Source organism: Prionailurus viverrinus, chromosome X (genome assembly GCF_022837055.1).
Source record: "Prionailurus viverrinus isolate Anna chromosome X, UM_Priviv_1.0, whole genome shotgun sequence".
Classification (NCBI taxonomy): domain Eukaryota; kingdom Metazoa; phylum Chordata; class Mammalia; order Carnivora; family Felidae; genus Prionailurus; species Prionailurus viverrinus.
The window spans coordinates 16,987,933-17,009,842 of record NC_062579.1 but is presented as its reverse complement, the minus strand read 5'-3'; the positions used below and the strand labels follow the sequence as shown (position 1 = coordinate 17,009,842).

Below are 21,910 nucleotides of genomic sequence, written 5' to 3'. Positions count from 1 at the left end.
CAAGTCCCGTGTTAAGTACAAATTTAAGAAAAGCAAACTAGAGACTATTATCGGCAAAACTCAGTCAATTCTGTTATTTGATATACCTACTTCTCAACTCTAAACTTGGGGTGGGGGGAGGAGTTAAAAATATCAGTGCCAGGGCTCTACCCCTAGTGAATTAAATCAGAATCTCTGCAGGCCAACTTTTTTTTTTAAAGGTTCTCCAGCAAATCTAATGTCAGCCAGAGTTGGGAGCTACTGCTCTAGGAGAATCTTAGAGACAAAAAAATTAAAAATAAAAATAAAAATAAAAATAAAAATAAAAAAGCACAGCACAGGGAAAGTGCCAGAACATGGAGAATGACATCTTGAAAGGTCCAATGGTTACTAATACTAGACTCTACATTACAGCCTGATTGATCAGTTAAGAAAAAACAAAAGAAGGCCTAGAAAGATCTCTGTTACTCATCTAGAATCATCCAGTGTAACAGCATTTTGCAATGGGGGAAAGCTAGAGGGTTTCAGGTAATAAGCAATGCAGAAACAACTGCAGGGCATCAGGGAGAGGATGAGGAGAAGCGGTTCTAGTTTCCTGTGTTCCAGTTAAGGAAACGAGGAAGGGGATGGAAAGGTGCGTCCAGGAGAATGGGCTCCTATGATCTAAAGGGTAATGTTTTATTAATTTCCTTTTCACTCACAGTTTCAAACATAAAGCAACATTAAATATGGGGCAAAGGAAAGCTGGTTTCCAAGAATTTGTGCCTTCAAGTTTTTACTTGGTATAGCAGTTCTTCAAGCCTGGAACTATTCAAAGATGAATCATGCAAAATAAGAAGAAAACCTTTATTTCAAACAGGTTTCTTGGTATGTGTGCTACAGCAAAGGCTGGTTGTAGCAATTTCATTTCAAACCTGCGATCACGTATAAATTAGACATTATTTGGGAATGATTAATTTCTGCTAAAATGTAGATCCAATTCAACATTATGCCAATTTTTACATTTATTGTAGATCCTAATTTAGCAGTAGAGGTTAAATTTTCATGACCAAAAAATGAGAATAACCTTAGAGCTGCCACTAAGGTAATGAGCTGTGAAATTAATTTCCCAGTACTGCTATGAAAATATACCCCTAGGTTGTAAAGACATATTCTGATTCCATCCAAATGTATTATTTAACCGGAATTCTTCAGTCATCATCTACTGTTGGCTTGATCGTCACTCCTCTTCTTATTTGGCCCCAGCCAATTAAACTGCAAAAAACAGAATTTTTAAATCATGAATTTTACACCTCTTTCATTATCATTACCACACAATCATATGACGTAAGTGGTTTTACTTGCCTATCTGCTATGAATGCTTCCAAAACCTGCGCTCCATTAAGAAAGCTCACACTATCTTCGTAGATTCTCAGGCTCACAAAGATGGGCTCCAGCGATAATAAATGACCAAAAAAAGCAAACAAAAAGTTGCTACTACAAATATGCTTGTCTTTATTCTATCCCTAGAATAAAGGGATACACTAATCCCTCCAGAACCACCAGTCTAGTCCACCAAAGTATTCATGCTGATACACAATCTACCACAGCCTGATTTTCTAAAATATCTCATTCTCTATCCTTTCCTCATTGAAAAATGCTTTTTTACCATTCACAGCACTCAACAGATCACAAAGGATTTAGCATGACCTTGGCTGGCAAAGAAAACTTAGAGAGGAAGCAGAATATATAGTCTGTAGCAGATTACTCTCAGTAGCAGAGGAACCTCTGCTCCCTTTTGGTGTTTTCTCTAATCAATGAGTAGGCTGGATTGCTACCTCAGCAATAGCTTCTAGAACAATACCCATCTCATGGGGTAAAACCACAATTCTAAAGAATGTAAATCATTCAGATGTTCTCATTTAAAAATATTAACACACTTGCTAAATTAAATTTGATTTTTAAATACTTTTATTATTGAAGTATAGTTGGTATACAATATTGTATCGGTTTCAGGTATACAATATAGCGATTGGACAATTCTCTGTATTACTCAATGCTTACCATTAAGTGTACTCCCCATCTGGTGCCACACAACATTCTATTATTGACCATGCTCCTTCAATTGTTACTTTTCATCTCCAGAACTTACTTATTTTATAACTGGAAGCCTTAATCCCCTTCACCTATTGCACCCATCCCCCTACCCACCTCACTCCACCACCAGAAATCAATCTGTCCCTGTATTCATGAGCCTGCTTGTTTTGTTTTTTTAGATTCCACATACAAGTGAAAGCATACAGTATTTGTCTTTCTCAGGGCACCGGGGTGGCTCAGTCGGTCAAGCGTCTGACTGAGGCTCAGGTCATGATCTCGCGGTTCGTGGGTTTGAGCCCCACATCAGGCTCTGTGCTGGAGCCTGCTTTGGATTCTGTGTCTCCCTCTCTGCCCTTTCCCAACTTTGCCTCTCAAAAAATGAGTAACATTTAAAAGTAATAATATTTGTCTTTCTCTTATTTAACTTAGTGTAATAGCCTCTAGCTCCATCCATTTTGCCACAAATGACAAGATTTAAATATTTTTTGGGCTGAGTAATATTCTGTTGTGTACATATACCACATCTACTTTATCCAATCATCTATGGATAGACACTTGGCTACTGTAAATAACACTGCAATGAACATAGGGGTGTACCTTTTCAAATCAGTGTTTTCATTTTTGGGGGGGTAAATACCCAGTAGTGGAACTACTGGTATTTTTAAATTTTTGATGAACTTCCATAATGTTTTCCATGGTATCTGCCACCAACTTACATTCCCACAAACATGCATGAAGGTTCCCTTTCCTCCACATCCTTGCCAAACACTTGTCTTTTTCATACTAGCCATTCTGAGTAATGTAAGGTGATATCTCATTGTGGTTTTGATTTGCATCTCCTTGATGATGAGTGATATTGAACATTCTTCAGGTGTTTGTTGATAATCGGTATGCCTTTGGAAAAATGTCTATTCAGATGCCCATTTTTTACTTGAATTGTTTGGGGTTTTTCAGTGTTGAGTTGTACAAGTTCTTCATATATTTTGAATATTAACCCTTCAATGGAGCTATCATTTGCAAATACCTTCTCCCAATCAGTAGGTTGTCTTTTCATTTTGTTGATTTCTTTTATTGTGCAAAAGCTTTCTATTTTGGTATAGTCCCAATAGTTTATTTTTGCTTCTGCTTCCCTTGCCTGAGGAGACATACCATAAATATGTTGCTAAGGCTAATATCAAAGGTTAGTATGTTTTAAGTTTTGTGGTTTTGGGTCTTTAATCCATTTTGAATTTATCTTTGTATTATTTAAACCGTAAAAAAGTGGTCCAGTTTCATTCTTTTGTGTGTAGTTCAGTTATCCCACCACAATTTATTGAAGAGACCCTTTTTTCCACACTGTGTATTCCTGCCTTCTCTGTCATAGATTAATTTACCACTTAAGTGAGGGTTTACTTCTTGGCTATCTTGTTCCATTCGTCTATGTGTCTATTTTTGTGCCAGTACCATACTGTTTTGATTACGACAGCTTTGCAGTATAGCTTGAAATCTAGGAATTGTGATATCTCCAGCTTTATACTTCTTTCTCAAGACTACTCTGGCTATTCGGAATTTTTTGTGGGTCCATACAAATCTTCGGATTGTGTGTTCTAGTTCTATGAAAAATGATAAGGTATTTTTTAAATTTATTTTGAGAAAGCGAGAGCGAGCACACAAGCAAGGGGAGGGAGGAAGAGAGAGAGAATCCAAAGGAGGCTCTGTGCTAACAGCCCTACACAGATGGAGCTTGATCCCATGAACTGTGAGATTATGACCTGAGTCAAAATCAAGAGTCAGACACTTAACCGACTGAGCCACCCAGGCAACCCAATGCTATGGTATTTTGATAGAAATTGCACTGAATCTGTAGATTGCTTTGGACAGTATCGACATTTTAATAGTAATTCTTCCAATCCAAGGAAGGGAAGCCTGGGTTGCTCAGTCGGTTAAGTGTCCGACTGGGGCTCAGGTCATGATCTCAAGGTTCCTGGGTTTGAGCCCCGTGTCAGGCTCTGTGCTGACAGCTCAGAGCCTAGAGCCTGCTTCAGATTCTTTGTCTCCCTCTCTCTCTGCCCCTCCCACAGTCACACATGGTCTCTCTCTCCTTCAAAAATAAGCACAGGGGCACACAGTTAGCTCAGTTGATTAAGTGCCCGACTTGGGCTCAGGTCATGATCTCAGTTTGTGAGTTCAAGTCACGTATAGGGTTCTGTGCTGACAGCTCAGAGCCTGGAGCCTGCTTCAGATTCTGTGTCTCCCTCTCTCTCTGCCCCTCCCCTGCTGTCTCTCTCTCTCTCTCAAAAATAAACATTAAAAAATAAATAAACGTTAAATTTTTTTCTGTAAATAGTAATTTTTCCAATTCATAAGCATGGTATATCTTTCCATTTATTTGTGTTGTCTTCACTTTCTCTCACCAAAGTCTTACAGTTTTCAGAGTATAGGTCTTCCTTGGTTAAATTTATTCCCAGGTATTTTATTCTTTTTGGGGCAATGTAAATAGGATTTTAATGTTTATTTATTTTTGAGAGACAGAGACACAGAGTGAACAGGGGAGGGCAGAGAGATGGGGACAGAGAATGTGAAGCAAGCTCCAAGTTCTGAGCTGTGAGCACAGAGCCCGATGTGGGGCTCGAACATATGAGATGTGAGATCATGACCTGAGCAGAAGTCGGATGCTTAACCAACTGACACACCCAGGTGCCCCTAAATTTTTTTTTCAACGTTTATTTATTTTTGAGAGAGAGAGACAGAGTGCAAGCAGGGGAGGGGCAGAGAGAGAGGGAGACACAGAATCTGAAGCAGGCTCCAGGCTCTGAGCCATCAGCACAGAGCCTGAGGTGGGGTTCGAACCCACAAACCATGAAATCATGACTGAGCCGAAGTCAGACATTTAACTGACTGAGCCACCTAGGCGCCCCCATTTGTTACTAGTTGTAACAGTTTTCTGGTGGAGTCTTGCTAATTTTTAAGCAAAATCTAAAGTTTCATTTGGACAGAAATCTGTTAAAGGATTAGTGGGCAGACACAAAAAAATCCTTTTATTTTAAATCTATTCTGATCTAGGAATTGTACCATTCTGAGACTAATACACTCCATGCTGTGAGTTTTTCAAAGTTTACTATTTAAGCCTATTTTAAAATACCCTGGAAATCAGTATGTCTATAATAGCAAATAGTATAATCATACCAAAGAATAAAATCAAATGACATAAATCACCACAAAGCAGGATTATTTACTTAAAATTCAACCAAAAGTTGAACTCTGTCTCAATTAGAGAATAATGATTCAGATCGATTTTCTGAACAACAAGTGATGAGAAACCTTCATGGGGCACGGTATCAGGAAAGCCTTAATAAGGGAAGTAAGCACTGAGGAAAAAACAGGCAGCCAAAGATATGAATAATTATGACAACAATGAGGACACAGAACAATGTAATTTAGAGGGTTTATATGAGACAAAGAAGGAAGAAACATAAAATGCATTGAAGTAGGCTTCCAGAAAGGTCCTGAATATCATAAAGTAATGAGAAGCTACTGAAAATTATTGAACATGTCATAATAAAGATGTTTTAGGAAGATTAATTTTGACCGAATTCTTAACTAACAAAGGAAGAGGTAAATTAGGAATCTTTGGCAGTAACTTTTAGGTGTGAAAGAATGGCTATAGGGATATAATGAGGTCACAAAGAATAGGAAGGGTAGTTGCAGTAACTAACCAGGTAACTAAAAGCAAAGAGAAGTCTAAGATGTGTTGTGTTTCCTAGCTCTATCCACTCAAAAGACCTAGAAGGAATAGCACCCTAGGAACAATGAACACACCTGGCACCTACATCTTCATTTCTAAATACCATTTCCCACTAAAAGAAACCAGGCTTGGAAAAACGGCCAATTCTAAAACTGGAGCATGGGAGGTATGAGAGGAGTTTGGAACATTTTGTGCCAGAAAGTAAGGAACTATTAAAAAAAAAAAAAAAAAAAAAAAAAAAGGTGGGGACGTATCAAAAGGACACAGGAGCCAGCCTCAAGAGTCTCTACTGGATGAATCCTGAACAATTTGGGTATCAAAATAAATAAGGACAGTAATGAATCATAACCTACTGAATAAAATAGGACTCCACGAATCTAAATTATAACTACTTAAGTAAATAATAGGGAAGAATAATAAATGAGAAGTGGCAGGTTTGGAGGAGGGATGTCATCATTTTAATAACATAATCAAGTTCAATTCAGACAAGAATCATCAGTGGATGAAGAGAAGACTAATCACATAGTCTCAACTAGTCTTCCCACAAAATGAGGTGCATAGGTAAAAAGAGTAACTATAGGGGGCGCCTAGGTAGCTAGGTTGGATGAATGTCTGACTTTGGCTCAGGTCATAATCTCAGGGTTCGTGGGTTCGAGCCCCATGTTGGGCTCTGTGCTAACAGCTTGGAACCTGGAGCCTGCTTCAGATTCTGTGTCTTCCTCTCTCTCTCTCTCTGCCCCTCCCCCACTCGCACTCTGTCAAAAATAAAAAAATTATTTTTTAAAAAGTTAAAAAAAAAAAGAGTAACTATATAGAAAATTGGAACAAAACCTTACTTGCATAATCAAAATTAACCTTAACAAGGAGGAGCAATCAGATCTCATGTGCCTCTGGCTATGATTCCCTGAGGAGGCATCACCAACTATATAAAGTATTCCAGCCAAGAGTACATAACCTGAATCTCATCTTAAGAAGTTTCAGATAAAGTGAGGAAGAGTTTAAAAACCAGCTTATATTCTTCAAAATAGTCTATGTCAAGTAAGACAAAGAAAAGCTGAGAAAGTTTCAAATTAGAGATCAAAGAGACATGATAACTAATACAATGCATGAGCCTAGAATGAAGGGACTAGAGGACATTATTGGGAAAAGTCGTATAACTGGATTAGTGACTGTAGATTTCAGTAATTTATCAATGCTAACTTCTTGAAGCAATTATATAAGAGAATGTCCATGTTTTTAGGAAATATACACCAACTGTTAAGAGATCAAGAGGTATGATACATACAACCTGCTCGTCAAACAGTTGAGCAAAAAGTATATACATATAGAAGAGTACTTACACGCATATGTAAAAATAAACGGTGTGTCTGGGAAAAGGGAATACAGGAGGTTATGTGCAATTCTTGCAATTTTCTTGTTAAGTTTGAAATTATCTCCAAATAAAATGTTTTAAAAAGCCAAAGATAAGAGAAACACTGAATCTAAATTCACCGGTTTCTTTCATAGGTTGTGTGTATCACAGATCAGGGCTAGAGATAAAGATTTCAAAGCCATCCAAAAGAAGAGCTGAGCTACGGCCTCAATAACTGTTATGTTCAAGGTAAAGTGTGCACATACACCACCAAGAACTTAAGGGAACTGACTTTTTTATTAGTGACAGAGGCTAATAAACTTACCGCCAGTGTTTCTCAACTCTTCGGCTAAGAGCAATTTTTTCTCCTACTTCTGTGCACACAGGATTAGTCAGAACGATTTTGCCCAAATCGGCCTTAACTGCACTAACTCTTCCTCCTGTCGACAGGGATCCTATGTTCACCATGAGCACTTCATTCTTAGACAGCTTTTGCACCTAGGGAAGTAAATCGGGGAAAAATAAACCCTAAAATCAAGAAAATGCTTTCCAAAAAGGAATGCTTATTCTCCTACATCCTTGCCAACAAGAGATGTCAGCAACTGTCCATCTCTGCTGACTTAACCTAAGACTTTAAAAATCAAAATCATACGGATAGTAACAGTTTCATGTCATTGACATATGGGACATACATTTTTGCTTGGGTTTTTTTTGGCTTTTTTACTTTAAACTGATGACCATATCTAAGTTCTCAATAAATGACTTTCTGAAAGTAGAAAATCAAATTTACTCACATTTTCTTTTTCTTAATCCCATGTTAACTGTCAAAGAGTGAACCTCAAAACTGGTCTTAACATCACTGCCACTTTTCTGAAACAGGAATTACAGAGAGCACTTACCTTTGCTGCTTTCTTGTCTCCTTCAGTGCGTACACCTAGAAGCCGTCTAAGTAGGAAATAGGAGATTTCCAATTCTGTGAAGATCTCTGGTAAAGCTCCAACTGCACCAAGTACCTGTCCCACCATTCTGTCAGCTCGGCACAAAGTGGGGTCAATTTTTGTTCCTACTCCTGATATAAAACAAGATACATAAAGTCCAACTTTTTATTTCCCATTAAGCTGTCTACCCAAAACTTAATCAAACAAGTAAAGCAAACACCTGTACGTTTTAACACACATTTACACTTCCACACTCATGTAATAGCTACATAGGTATGACAAAATATGTCTTATCTGAAGAAAGAATCATAAACCTACGGATTCGTTGGGCCTTTGGGAAGTCATTTGATTTAAATTCTAAACAAAGGATAGAGATGATAGCCTAACTCAAAAGTGAGTGTGGCTACACTTAATAAAGAGTAAGAAGATACAAAATTCATAATGAGTAATTTATAGAATATTTGCCTGCCAATTCTCCCCTGGAAGGCTAATCAAAAGAAAAAAAAAAAAAAACAAAACTTCATGACTTCATTATCTGATTCCTAGGATCCACTTCAAAATACTTTAGCTGTGTATGAGGAGAAGGAAGAAGATATAAAGATGAATCAAGATAAAGTATTGACAACTGTTCAAGCTGGGTGGTGGCTACATGAGCATTATCATTAAATTATATACAATAGGGGCGCCTGGGTGGCGCAGTCGGTTAAGCGTCCGACTTCAGCCAGGTCACGATCTCGCGGTCCGTGAGTTCGAGCCCCGCGTCGGGCTCTGGGCTGATGGCTCAGAGCCTGGAGCCTGTTTCCGATTCTGTGTCTCCCTCTCTCTGCCCCCTCCCCCGTTCATGCTCTGTCTCTCTCTGTCCCAAAAATAAAAATAAACGTTGAAAAAAAAAAAATTATATACAATAAACTCTTAATTACAAGATAGAATAAAAAAATGAACTATATACCTAAAGACCAGAGAACCAAAAGACAAACTCCTTCTTTATCCAACAATTTCTTCTTTAATCCAAAGGTATAATAAGTCTAATTCTTACTAAATCTTATCTTTTTCTGGGTATCTGGTAATAACAATAAGTTGTAAGGGACCAGGAAATCCATAAATCATCTCGGTAATTCCTATATAATCAGAGTTATTTTTTTAGTCTCACCTCATAGTAAATATGATCTGACATGATTCAAGTGACATTTGTGGGTAACTTTCCATTTGCAAAACACACACAAAAACAACTACTCTCTACCGCCATAACTGTGTAGACAAAAAAATATACTTAGGTATTTTAACACTGGGTCATAAAACTTACTTTATTGCTAAAAGGCATTCCTTTATATACTAAACCAAAATGTATTCTTCTTTATGCTTAAAATAATTTTTATCAACACATGAAACCATCTTATGAACTAAAATCAACAGCTTAACCACACAAACATTCCCCCAACCCAATCATTTAAAATACCCAATTAAAAATCTACAATACACCATTTTGGGTACTCCTTTTCCCACGAAAAATACCACAAATTAAAAATGTAAGGTTAAGAAAAGAAATCCTTACCAATAAGACCTCCTGGAGCAGCATACTGAAGATCATTATGCTCCGCAAAAAGTGACACGATTTTCGAAAAGATTGGTTTACACATGAGTTTTCCTTCGCTATCTTTGGAAACAATACCAGGTCTGACTTCTATCTCTTGGCCCACCTGTAAACATTTAAGTTTGTAATTAGAATCACTCTGGGATGACACAATTACCACTTACATATCAAAAGTCCTAACAGGAAGACCCCGTAACTGAAAAGGCAATTCTTTTTCTATGTCAAAGACTGCTATTAAAAAACAAAACAAAACAAAACAAAAAACAGACATAGAGTTTCAAAACCAGAACCATTCATCCAACTGTTGCTACCTACATACCACACACACCTCTCTCCATACTCAGAAAATAGTACTTTCTGTTTGGAGTATCCATACTATCCACCTTATGATTAAAACAAGAGAAAAACAGGGGCTCCTGGACAGCTCAATCAGTTAAGCATCTGACTCTGGACTTTGGCTCAAGTCATGATCTCATGATTCATGAGATTGAGCCCACATCAGGCTCTGCGATGACAGCATGGAGCCTGCTTGGGATTCTCTCTCCCTCTCTCTCTGCCCTTCCCCTACTCGAGATCTCAGTATCTCTCTCTCAAAATAAATAAACATTAAAAAAAAAGACAAGGGAAAAACAAACAAAACAAAGACAATAAAAATCCAGTTCACCTTTAATACTCCTTTTAGAATACTACCACCAGCTACACCACCCTTAAGGTCATCAACTTCACAGCCAGGTTTGTTGACATCAAAGGACCTAATAACTAAAAGAAAACAAAACAAATTAAAGCCAATTCTGCTCGTTTTAACTTTAAAGGAAATGTTCTTTTCTAAGTTAACTTCTAAAATAGCAGCCACAGGGATGCCTGGGTGGCTCAGTCAGTTAAGCCACCGACTTTAGCTTAGGTCAGGATCTCACCATATGTGTGTTCAAGCCCCGCCTCAGGCTCTGTGCTGACAGCTCAGAGCCTGGAGCCTGCTTTGGATTCTGTCTCCCTTTCTCTGACCCTCCCCCATTCGCACTCTGTCTCTCTCAAAAATAAATAAATCTTAAAGAAAAAAAATTTAAAAATAAAACAGCAGCCACATAATTCTTATACACACAGGGGTGACTTTATGCAAAATTTATTATTATTACTCCTACATTTATTGCAGCCTTACTTATGATGAAAAAAGGGGAAATAAGTTAAAAGTTAATTGATAGGGGGCATATTATGGTACATCCATACTATGGAATATCACGCAGTTATTAAAAAAAACAATATTTGAGGAGCTCCTGGGCAGCTCCGTCAGTTAAGCGTCCAACTCTTGATTCTGGCTCAGGTTCTGGGATCCCACGGCTCATGGAATCTAGTTCCATGTTGGGCTCTGTGCTGACAACGCAGAGCCTGCTTGGGATTCTCTCTCCCCCTCTCTGCTCCTCCCCACTCACGCTCATACTCTCTCTCAAAATAAACTTAAAAAAATTTTTTTATAAGGATGGTAATTTATTATCTGTAGAAAGAGAAAGTATTAATAAACACCCTTAGAGGAAAATCACTAATGTGAAAAAGATCAAATTAAGAGTTAAAGACAGGGGTGCCTGGGTGGCTGAGTCAGTTAAAGTGTCCGACTTCGGCTCAGTTCATGATCTCACGGTTCATGGGTTCGAGCTTCATGTGGGGATCTGTGCTGACAGCTCAGAGCCTGGAGCCTGCTTCCGATTCTGTGTCTCCCTCTCTGCCTTGCCCTCTTCCGCTGCTCATGCTCTGTCTCTCTAAAATGAATATAAAGACAAATACTGTCACTTACCAATGAGTCGGGGTTCTGAAGTAAAGTCTCTTGGGGGTACTGGAATTTTCTTCACTATGTACTCACAGACAACTTCAATATTGTATTTCAGCTGAGCGGAAATTGGAATAATAGGAGCTCCTTCTGCTACTGTACCTATAGGAAATTCAGATTAAGATTCTTTAGTTTAACAGAACTTCATCTATGTTACACGAAACACTTAAGATGGCTCAAACAAATGCCTAAACATCCCCCCACAAATGCCAGCAATAGGATAAAAGTGATAATTCTGTTTAGAAAGGTGGCAGTATTGTTTGTTCTATTCCTGAAAATGAACACTAGTTCCTTTACAGAAAAAAACTGCTAAAATATGTTAACATATATATTTAATATACTAAAAGTGATAACACTGTCTAAAGGAATAAAATACTAACACTCCTGGGAAAGAGCACTTTACTAGTTGAAAGATTTCTAATAATATGTAATTAACCTCCCAATAAATGTCAAAGTAAAATTACAGACTCGGTGCTAATCAAAGACTACTGGCTCATAAAATATTTCCTCCTTATTAATTATATGTCAAACAGGCTGGGCAAAGAAATGGACCAAACATAATTAGATTTTAATCAAAAGGACTTATTCTTTTTCATAACACCAGAACTGAGTTCACAGGAACTCAACCTTTCCACCAACAAGGCTAAGAGAGAATTGTCAACAACATGCATCATGTCTGCTGTGAAATGAAAAACACCATGCTGTTAGAGAAATAGACACTGTAAAGACTAAATAAATCATTGTCAGTTCCAATGATCAAAGTAACTACCTGGTAAGAATAAATAGTATAAGACCTAAGTATAAAAAAAAATGCTTTTGTTCTTTAAAGTGAGTTATTATTTTTTTTAAATCTGATAGTTTCCAGGATACAAACTTCAGCTCTAACTTTCAGTCAGCAGAAATATACTTTGGTTTATCCTTCCAATTGTAAAATAAAAAATCACTGGGATGAAATGTACAGCATGGGGAATATAGTCAGTAATAATGTAAGAACTGTGCGCGATGACAGTTGGTGACTCCACTTACTACGTGGAGCATTGCATATGTATAAAATTGTAGAAACTGTTGAATCACTATGTTGTACACTTGAAACTAATGTAATAGGAGGTCAACTATACTTCAATAAAAAAAATTTTCAGGGGCGCCTGGGTGATGCAGTCAGCTAAGCATCCAACTTCGGCTCAGGTCATGATCTCATGGTTCATAAGTTCGAGCCCCACATGAGGCTCTCTACTGTCAGCACAGAGTCTGCTTCAGATCCTCTCCTTTTCTCTCTGCCTCTCTCCCGTGCTCACTCGCTTGCTCTCTCTCAAAAATAAACATTAAAACCAAGTTTCTTAAATTCAGAAACAAAGATTTCACTAGTTGTGTTAGGTGGCTAACAAATACTAGGGAGAGAAAGAAGGCTTAAAATCCATAAATGTATTCTATTTCAGATAGTCTATTATAGTAAAAGGTAATTTAACATCTGTATCTGGACTATATACGTGTCTAAACAATTCACAGATTTATTAAGTATCACGGCTTCTTACCTTGTACAAATGCAAGGATCTGTTCATACTGCTCTTTAGCCTGACTTTCTTTTACTAAATCAATTTTATTTTGTAGAATCAAAATATGCTTCAGTTTCATGATTTCTATGGCAGCCAGGTGTTCAGATGTCTGAGGTTGAGGACAAGACTCATTACCAGCTAGATGACAAAGAATCAGAAAGATGCCATGAGAATCATCTGGAAATATTAAGACCAGGCAAATCCACAGGAACAGAAAGCAGATAAATGGTTGCCAGGAGGGCAACCCCTAGAGGGAGGGATACGGTACACAGTGACTGCTTAACGGGCATGTGGTTTTCCTTTTGGGGCAATGAAAATATTCTGGAACTAGAAGATGGTGATGCTCGTCTAACACTGTGAATGTACTTAATGTCACTGAGTTGTACTGTTTAAACAGCTAAAATGGTAAATTTTATGTCTATTTTACTACCAAAACAATTTTTGCCTGGCATCTAATAAAGAAAATTTGTCCAGGTCTTATCCTTACTCAAGGCAAAAGTCCTGACTATTATTGCCAGGCGTCCACCTTTTGCCCTTGCTTCACTCTCTGTGCTTGCATTCATTACAGCCTCCAAATCATTTGGCTCTCATCCCTGATCCTAAGCAAGAAGCTTGAAATCAACAAGTTTGGCATTTAGGGTCTGCCCTTAGCTTTTGTTCAAGGGTAAGTCATAGCCCTCTGGCTCTATTCAGTCTTAGAGATGTTTTGGCCCAGTCCAGCTCCTGAGGGGCAGAGAGTAATTCAGAAGGGAAGACGCTTATTACATTCTGTGAATTTCAACTACCATCAAAGGGTACTCTCTAACAAAGGGAGGGAAGAACACTAAACATGAAGATAACCAACAGTGTATCACATAGAAATGAGCACGTTTTGTTGTGCACTCCACTGATCATTTTCCCTAAGCAGTGATGTTCAGGTGTCCTGTACTGTATATACATGGCATGCTTTTAAAAATTATGTTCCATATCAATGAAATCTCTTAAGAGCTCACATAAGAAACCCTAGCTTTGAAAACCCCAATGAGGTCTACACTTTAGCACTTATTAGGAGATCTGCATCTAAATAAAACCACTATGTGTCAATATTGCAGTGGACGACACACAGACCAAAAAAAAAAAAAAAAAAAAAGCACATTTATAACTAAATTTAAAACTAAAATAAGAAATCATTTCATGTGATCTAGACAGGAAAAATGCACTATCGACTTTTTCAAAATATATACTACTGTAAGGATTCACCTGTCAGCCCCAGATCTTGTTTACTATCGTGTGACAGCTGGTAGGCAGGGATGGCATCCTAGCTGACATGTTACCTCCTGTCAGGTGTCACCCTTAGGTAATGGAAATGGCCCTTAATGGCCTTGGTTCTCATTTCAATATCCCACCCTGGATTCGTTCCACACTGATCTGTCCAAGGCAGCTTTGATGTATTTACCTATCAGCAGAAGGGCTGCATCCATCACTGCTGCACCGTTCAGCATAGTCGCCATCAAAATATCATGGCCGGGGCAATCAACAAAGGACACGTGTCTAATAATTAAGAAGTAACAATAAGTCCTAAGATCAATCCGTATTTCCGCAGACAGAAATTCCCAAATCCAATCAAAAGGAATAGGGTATAGAGTATGGCACAGAGTATATGCTGGAAATGTCATTGATTTGAAAGCTAAAACAGTGTTAACAGAACAGGCACTGCCATCTGAAAGAATAACTTGCTAAAAATTCCTCTAGCACCTTGAAAAGCTGGAACTGCCAATGTGAAGTAGAGACAGCAGTACTATTTTAATAAAACTATACTACTCATTCAGAATCACTATTTCCAAAAAGTGTATGCTCACGATGACATGATCTCAGAGGTTAGCCGACTAAGGCCCTTAGGCCAAACCTGCCCCATACCCACTCAAGCACATATTATTTGTATTTGCTTTCATAACACAAGAGCAGAGATGAGCAGCCTCTTCACAGAGAACCTATGGTCTGCAAAGCTGTAAATATTTACAATTTGGCCATTTATAAAAAAACGTGATCTCTGATCAAGGACCAGAACTAGGGTAAGGCCAAGGGAGGAATCTGCCTCAGGTGCAAAGTTTAAGACGGTGCCAAAAAAACTCACTAATCAAAATAAATAATATTTAAATTTAAGATTGTTAAAACAAAATTAATGCAAAAAAATCCATGATGAGCAAAGTATCAAAATTAACTAATAATGCCACAATGAGCCAAAAACAGTGATAATGAAGAGAAAAAAATCTGTAATTGTCTAATTTAAACAAACAACATTCTATTTATTAAGATTTCTTTGCATTCATTTCAAAAAGCACTGTCCCAAAATACTATTTACCCTGATTACTGAGGTGTTTGGGGGGATATTCCCCTTATATTTGGGGCCCAAAGCAAGAGCCTCACTCTCATCTCTCCTTAGTTCCAGCTTTGCCCCAATCTAAAATTTCCGTGTGGGCCATTCCCAATCCCACATTAACACCACTAGGCAAAAGTCTGTATCCTCTGATAAAAAACTAGGATATGAATCATATTCAGAAAACAGATGGGTAACAAGACCATGTATTTAAGAGAGGTAATTAAATATTGCTTTGTTCATCCACTATCTAAAAAACAGACACAACATTGTTTAAAAGAAATTTAGGAAGCCTGGCAAAAAGCATCCCCTAAATCCAAACAGCTGTGTTTCCACCTGCTTGCGTGATACCTTTTCTTTGAAGAATTTGCACTCAAGTATCTAAATGGAGGTTGAAATAGTTGACTTTTCAAATTACTGTCATTATAGACAACAGAAACAATAAAAAATATAAAAACAAAAACATTCAGCAGTTTCATTATTTAATATCTCAGTTAAATACTTCAAAAAGGATAATCAGAAGACAACAGAATATGACATATAAAGTGTTTTTAGCATGAAAGAGCTCACCTGACTAATTTGAAGTTCCCTTTGGTCCCTGGAATGTCTGTAGGAAACTCATCGGGCGTACTACTGCCACAGGATCTATAACATTCTGGCCGAGGACAACTTGGGTCATCAAGTTTATAAATCTAAAAGTTCCAACAAAAAAAAGATTCAAATTTGTTACGTACACATTCAACAAAGTTATTTCTAGTTCCACAGTATACATAGCTCACCTTAGCATTAGCATATCCAAGCTTGATCGTAATATTTCTTTCTAGTTCATTTTTGAACCTGACAGTGTGAACTCCAGAAATAGCTTTTACAACTGTGGATTTCCCATGAGCTACATGACCAATTGTACCTACAGACAAAGTACAAGAAATTAATTCATATGCATTCAATTATACCAAATACTTTTTCAAAATAGCATCAGAGGAGAAAACCCAAAGCTGTAACTCCCTATAAATATCAATGTAAAACCAACTGTGACTTCAGTTTTTCCTCCTTCATATTCTTTTCTACCCAAACCTTATGCTGATACAGGTCTGAAATGAACCTTCCATGTAAAGACAATCTTGTTCAAAAACTACAGTCAGTATAGTAAAAGCTATTCATCTTATGTTTCTAATCACATGAAAGACTGCCTTCATCTGAAATAAACACTCTGGGAATGCAAGCTGGTGCAGCCACTGTGGAAAACAGTATGAAAGTTCCTCAAAAAACTAAAAATAGCACTACCCTATGACCCAGCAATTGCACTACTAGGCATTTATCCACGGGATACAGGTGTGCTGTTTCAAAGGGACACTTGCACCCCCGTGTTTATAGCAGCACTATCAATAATAGCCAAAGTACGGAAAGATCCCAAATGTCCATCGATGGATGAATGGATAAAGATGTGCTATATATACACAATGGAGTATTAGTCGGCAATCAAAAAGAATGAAATTTTGCCATTTGCAACTACGTGGATAGAACTGGAGGGTATTACGCTAAGTGAAATTAGTCAGAGAAAGACAAAAATCATATGACTTCACTCATATGAGGACTTTAAGAGACAAAACAGATGAACATAAGGGAAGGGAAACAAAAATAATATAAAAACAGGGAGGGGGACAAAACAGAAGAGACTCATAAATATGGAGAACAAACTGAGGGTTATGGGAGGGATTGTGGGAGGGGGGATAGGATATGGGTAAGGGGCACTAAGGAATCTACTCCTGAAATCATTGTTTCACTACATGCTAACTAATTTGGATATAAATTTTAAAAATAAATAAATAAAATTAACACTTAAAAAAAATTAGGTTAAATACAAAAATAAACACTCAACGAGAACATAAAATTCTATATACTAAGAAACTTTCCAGTATATCCAGAGTGAAGTAAACAGGTATGAAACAACCTGAAACAACCAAAAAGAATCCATGAAAACAAGCAAACCACCCAGGTTTAATTATGGTAATGCTAGCAAGGGTAACATATATCTTATAATTTTTTAATAACCTGATGGTAGAGCTTTACTTTCAACTAGATTTAATTGTGCTGTTTGTACAGGCTGTCAGATACTCTAACTTGACAGTCAACATACCTTCTCCTCTAAAGTTCTAGATGGCAATGGGCAGGGAGAGAAACTACTTAATAACAGCTTATACACCAAATAAAATTTTTAAAAATTCTGCCCTTGCAATAACCCTGTGTGGCAAATACCACCACATTTTCAATTCCTCTGATACATACGACTACATATTGCCTTATGCTACTAAACTTTTTATATGTATCTTCTCACCTAGTCTGTAAACTAGGCAGGAACAATATGTGCTTCCCACAAAATCTGACAGGTGCTTTGCTCATAAGGGCTCAAAGTCTATTTCTTGAAAGTCTGTATCCTCATATAATTCAGGTAATCACACAAAGGAAGAGGTTAAAAAATTACTTGTCGAGATCAAACAAGTCAGGTCAGAAGAGACTAAGGCTTTGTTTATTTATTCTGAGAAAGAGAGCACCTGCGAGTGGGGGAGGGGCAGAGAGAGCGAGAGCGAGAGAGAATAAGAAGGAGGAGGAGGAGGAGGAGGAGGAAGAGGAGGGGAGAGAATCCCAGGCAGGCTCTGCACTGTCAGCACAGAGCCTGATGCGGGGCTGGAACCCACAAACTGCTAGATCATGACCTGAGCCGAAGTCAAGAGTCGGATGCTTAACCACAGAGCCACCCAAGCACCCCACCAAGTTACTCTTATCTTACCTATATTAATCGTGGCTTGTCTGCTGATAACTTCGTGTGAAAGTGGCGTCAACTTGCTAACATCCTACAACCAAACATTTTTATTTTAAGTCGCTGTACATAAGACCAATCACAACTTTCCTTTGATTTTACATTTGCTCCACAGAGCTTCCAAAGCGCTTTTCCTGAAAAAGCAATCTTCTGTCCTGATGGCTGGGATGCCCTAAGAGTCCTTCATCGTTAGAGAAGACAACTCAACTCTGGGAGATGTGAAGGCCCGAGGCCCCCCAAACTTGACAGTATTAGGGCTAAGGACTATGTAGATACTCCCTCCCCAGACCTTCAGAAACAAAAGCCTTAGTGACATTTAACACCATCACTTTCCAGCCGAATCCTTCGGGGGGCTCGAAATCCCACAATCTTACACCCCCATGCACAGCTCGCAGACTTGCCGGGGTACAGCCGGCGGCGCGAGCTCAGCTTAGGGCGCCGGACTCCAAGGCTCCCTCCTAATGCATGCTCCCGACATCCCGGCACTGCCTGATCTCAACGCCTCCCGGGAGGCTCTGTCACTCACTTCTGAGCTCCCTCCGTATCCCTGCAGCACGAAACCTTACCAAAGTGGCGAGATCCTGGCGAGAAAGATGCGGCTGCCCCAGAGTCACGCCAGCCTCGCCCCCCGCCATCTTGCTCCGAGAGGAAGGAAGTCGCACCAGTGGCTGCCTGACCAAGCGCAGGTCCCCTTGTAAGGGGCGGGGAAGCGGAGGCGGGAAGGCCGACTAGAGCCCACGCCTGGAAAAGGAGGCTGGCCAGTGCCGCCGGGGCCTCGCTGCTTGGACTTCTCTCCGCTTGGGTTTACACAGTGCCTGCCGGCCGACTGACTATAAACCAGGAGGCAAAATTTCGGAATCTATTCGTCGCAGACCTGATACATATTTGTGCAGGCAACGCTGAGGGCAGCCCCATAATAAGACACCCCCGCCTCCCTTGCTAGGCGGGTGATGTAACCGCCGCGCGCGCTGGCGAGGGAGAAGCCATTTCCGGTTCCAGGGGGGGAGGGCCGGAAGAGTTTCCCGGAGCCTGGGAATGTTCTTTGGGGTGTGGGGACAGACAGTGGGGCTGTCCTTCTTTACCGATTTCCATAATTTAATAAGGAGAGATCGGCTGGGGGTGCGGCTCTCCTGTGACGGCCACGCTGGCCACATTTACGGCCCCACGCGTCACCTGGTGGGTGGGGGGGAGGGCGCCCTCGCGCGGAGGTTTGGTGAAATGGTTATGGCACAGGGATGGCAAGAGCAAAGTCCCTAACTTGTTCTCACAGGTTTCTAGGGCCTGGGAGGCGGTCCGTGGTGGCTGTAAACTGCACAGCATTGTAAGGGCGCCCAAAGAGGTTATTTTTTTAAGCTCATACAGGAAAACCCACTTGCTTAATGGAAAGATTACCACTAAATCGGTGTTTTGAAATTTAAAGACTTTTGGGAGTTTCCTTTTTTTTTTTTTTATGGTGTATCAAAAAGTCGAGTAATTGTTTACCTCCATTCATGTCTACACTTTACAAGTTTTCCGTCATGAACAGGTGTTCATGTTTAGCCAGCAAAAAATTTAAGGAGAGGTGAATAAGAATCTAGATTACCTGTGTTCATTGAATACTTACGATGAAAAGGAATATATGCATTCTATCACATACGTTTTAGGTACAACAGTTTACCTAAAATGGGAAGTTCTATTTCAATAAATGTATTCATTGGTTAAGTGATGGTAGAGACTACAATGTATTATGTTTGAATGGAGGAATTTAGTTCCTACATTTAGGAATTCACACATTTGTAAGTTTATAAATTTAGAATTTCTCTTACATTCTGAATAGTTACATCAGCCAATTAAGAAAACCCATTGAGGTGATAAAAATGTAGAAATATTGAATCACTATGTTGTACACCTAAACTCATTATTATATGCCAACTATACTTCAATAAAAAACGTTGAACTAGGGGTGATGGTTGCACAATTTTGTGAATATACTAAAAACCAGTGAATTGTATGGCTTAAAAGGGGTGAATCTTATGGTATGTGAATGAAAAATAAAATTCATTGATAATAAATATAATATGCTTCATTGTCAGAAACTTGCACTGGAAGTAGAAATGTCACAAAAAATAATCATAAAAAATTACAGTACAGTTAAATATTGGCAATGACTCAACAAGTATTAACTTTATTTAACCTTCACAACAATCTGACGACGTAGATGGTATTATTCCCACTTTACAAGTGAGCAAACTGAGTCCACAAAAGATTAGATAACGGGCCCACAATCCCACAGTTTATAACTAACAGAGCTGGAATTCATAGGCAATTACGAGTATACTCTTTTTAAAAAATCACCTTTGAGGGGTGCCTGGGTGGCTTAGTCCGTTGAGCATCCAACTTCAGCTCATGTCGTGATCTCATGGTTTGTGGGTTCGAGCCCCACGTTGGACTCTATGCTGACAGCTCGGAGCATGGAGTCTCCTTCAGATTCTGTGTCTCCCGCCCTCTGCCCCACCCCCGTTCGACTCTCTCTGTCTCTGTCTCTCTCTCTCTCAAAAATAAAAGAATCAGCTTTGAGATAAAATTTGCATACTATGAAATTCACTCATCTGAAGTATACAATTCAATGGTTTTTAGTAAATTTACAGAGCTGTGCAACCACAACCCAGATTTTTGAATTTTCCGCCACCCCAAAGAAATCCCTCGTATCTATTTACAGTCAATCCCCATTTCCATCTCTGGCTGCCGGCAGCCACTAATGGGCTTTGTCTCTACAGACAACTTCTGGACATTTCATATAAATGAAATCATACAATATGCAGTCTTTCGCATCTGGCTTGTTCGCTGAGCATAGTGGTTTCGAGGTTCTTCCACGTTGTTCATTCCTTTTTATTCCTGAGTAAATGCCATGGTATGGACATAGCACATTTTGTCAATCCCTTCACCAGGTGATGGATATTTGGGTTGTTTGCATTTTGGGCTATTTTGAATAATACCATGAACATATGTGTACAAGTTTTTGTTGGGAATAATGCTCATATGAACGTTTCTGTACACGTTTTTATGAAAATATGTTTTCATTTCTCTTGGCAAAGATCTAGTTGTGCAATTGCTGAGTCCTACAGTAAATCTATGTTCAACATTTTGTGGAGCAGCCAAACTTTCTTCTAAGATAGCTGCACCATTTTATGTTCTTATCAGCAGTGTGTGAGAGCTCCAGTTTCTCCACATCCTCAACAATACTTGATACTGTCTCTTGTTTTTAGACATTCTAGTAGATGCGGTTTTCATTTGTATTTCTCTAATAACTAATGAGGCTGAGCATCTTTTCATGTACTTATTAGCCATTCATATTTCTTCTTTGGTAAAATAGCTATTCCCGTCCATTCTTAAGTTGGGTTGCTTATTTTATTATTGAATTGCGAGAGTTCTTTATATATTCTGGATACAAGTCTGTCTCAGATACATGATTTGCAAACATTTTCTTCCAGTCTGTTGCTTGTCTTTTCATTTTCTTAATGGTATCTCTGCAGAGCAAAAGTTTTTAACTTTAAGTCCAATTTGTTTCTTCTTCCATGAATCATTCAGTGGGTATCATTATTTAAGAACACTTTACCTAACTCAAGTTCACAAAGATTTACTCCTAGGTTTTCTTCTTAAAGGTTAACAGTTTTAGCTCTTATATTTAGCTTATGATATATTTTGAATTAACTTTTGTGTATAGTG

At 38.6% G+C, this 21,910-nt stretch overlaps 1 protein-coding gene across 1 annotated transcript; it reads right to left on the bottom strand.

The window, feature by feature from the left end:
• Nucleotides 1-811: 811 nt before the first annotated feature.
• On the bottom strand, nucleotides 812-18,918 carry EIF2S3 (eukaryotic translation initiation factor 2 subunit gamma). The gene is made up of 12 exons (XM_047844184.1): nucleotides 18,772-18,918; nucleotides 18,176-18,239; nucleotides 16,167-16,294; nucleotides 15,958-16,079; nucleotides 14,467-14,561; nucleotides 13,011-13,169; nucleotides 11,446-11,580; nucleotides 10,324-10,418; nucleotides 9,621-9,765; nucleotides 8,030-8,199; nucleotides 7,456-7,628; nucleotides 812-1,233 (listed from the first exon to the last, which is right to left on the bottom strand). The coding sequence occupies exons 1-12, from the start codon at nucleotides 18,838-18,840 to the stop codon at nucleotides 1,170-1,172; spliced, it is 1,419 nt and encodes a 472-aa protein (XP_047700140.1). The 5' UTR covers nucleotides 18,841-18,918; the 3' UTR covers nucleotides 812-1,169.
• Nucleotides 18,919-21,910: the final 2,992 nt, after the last annotated feature.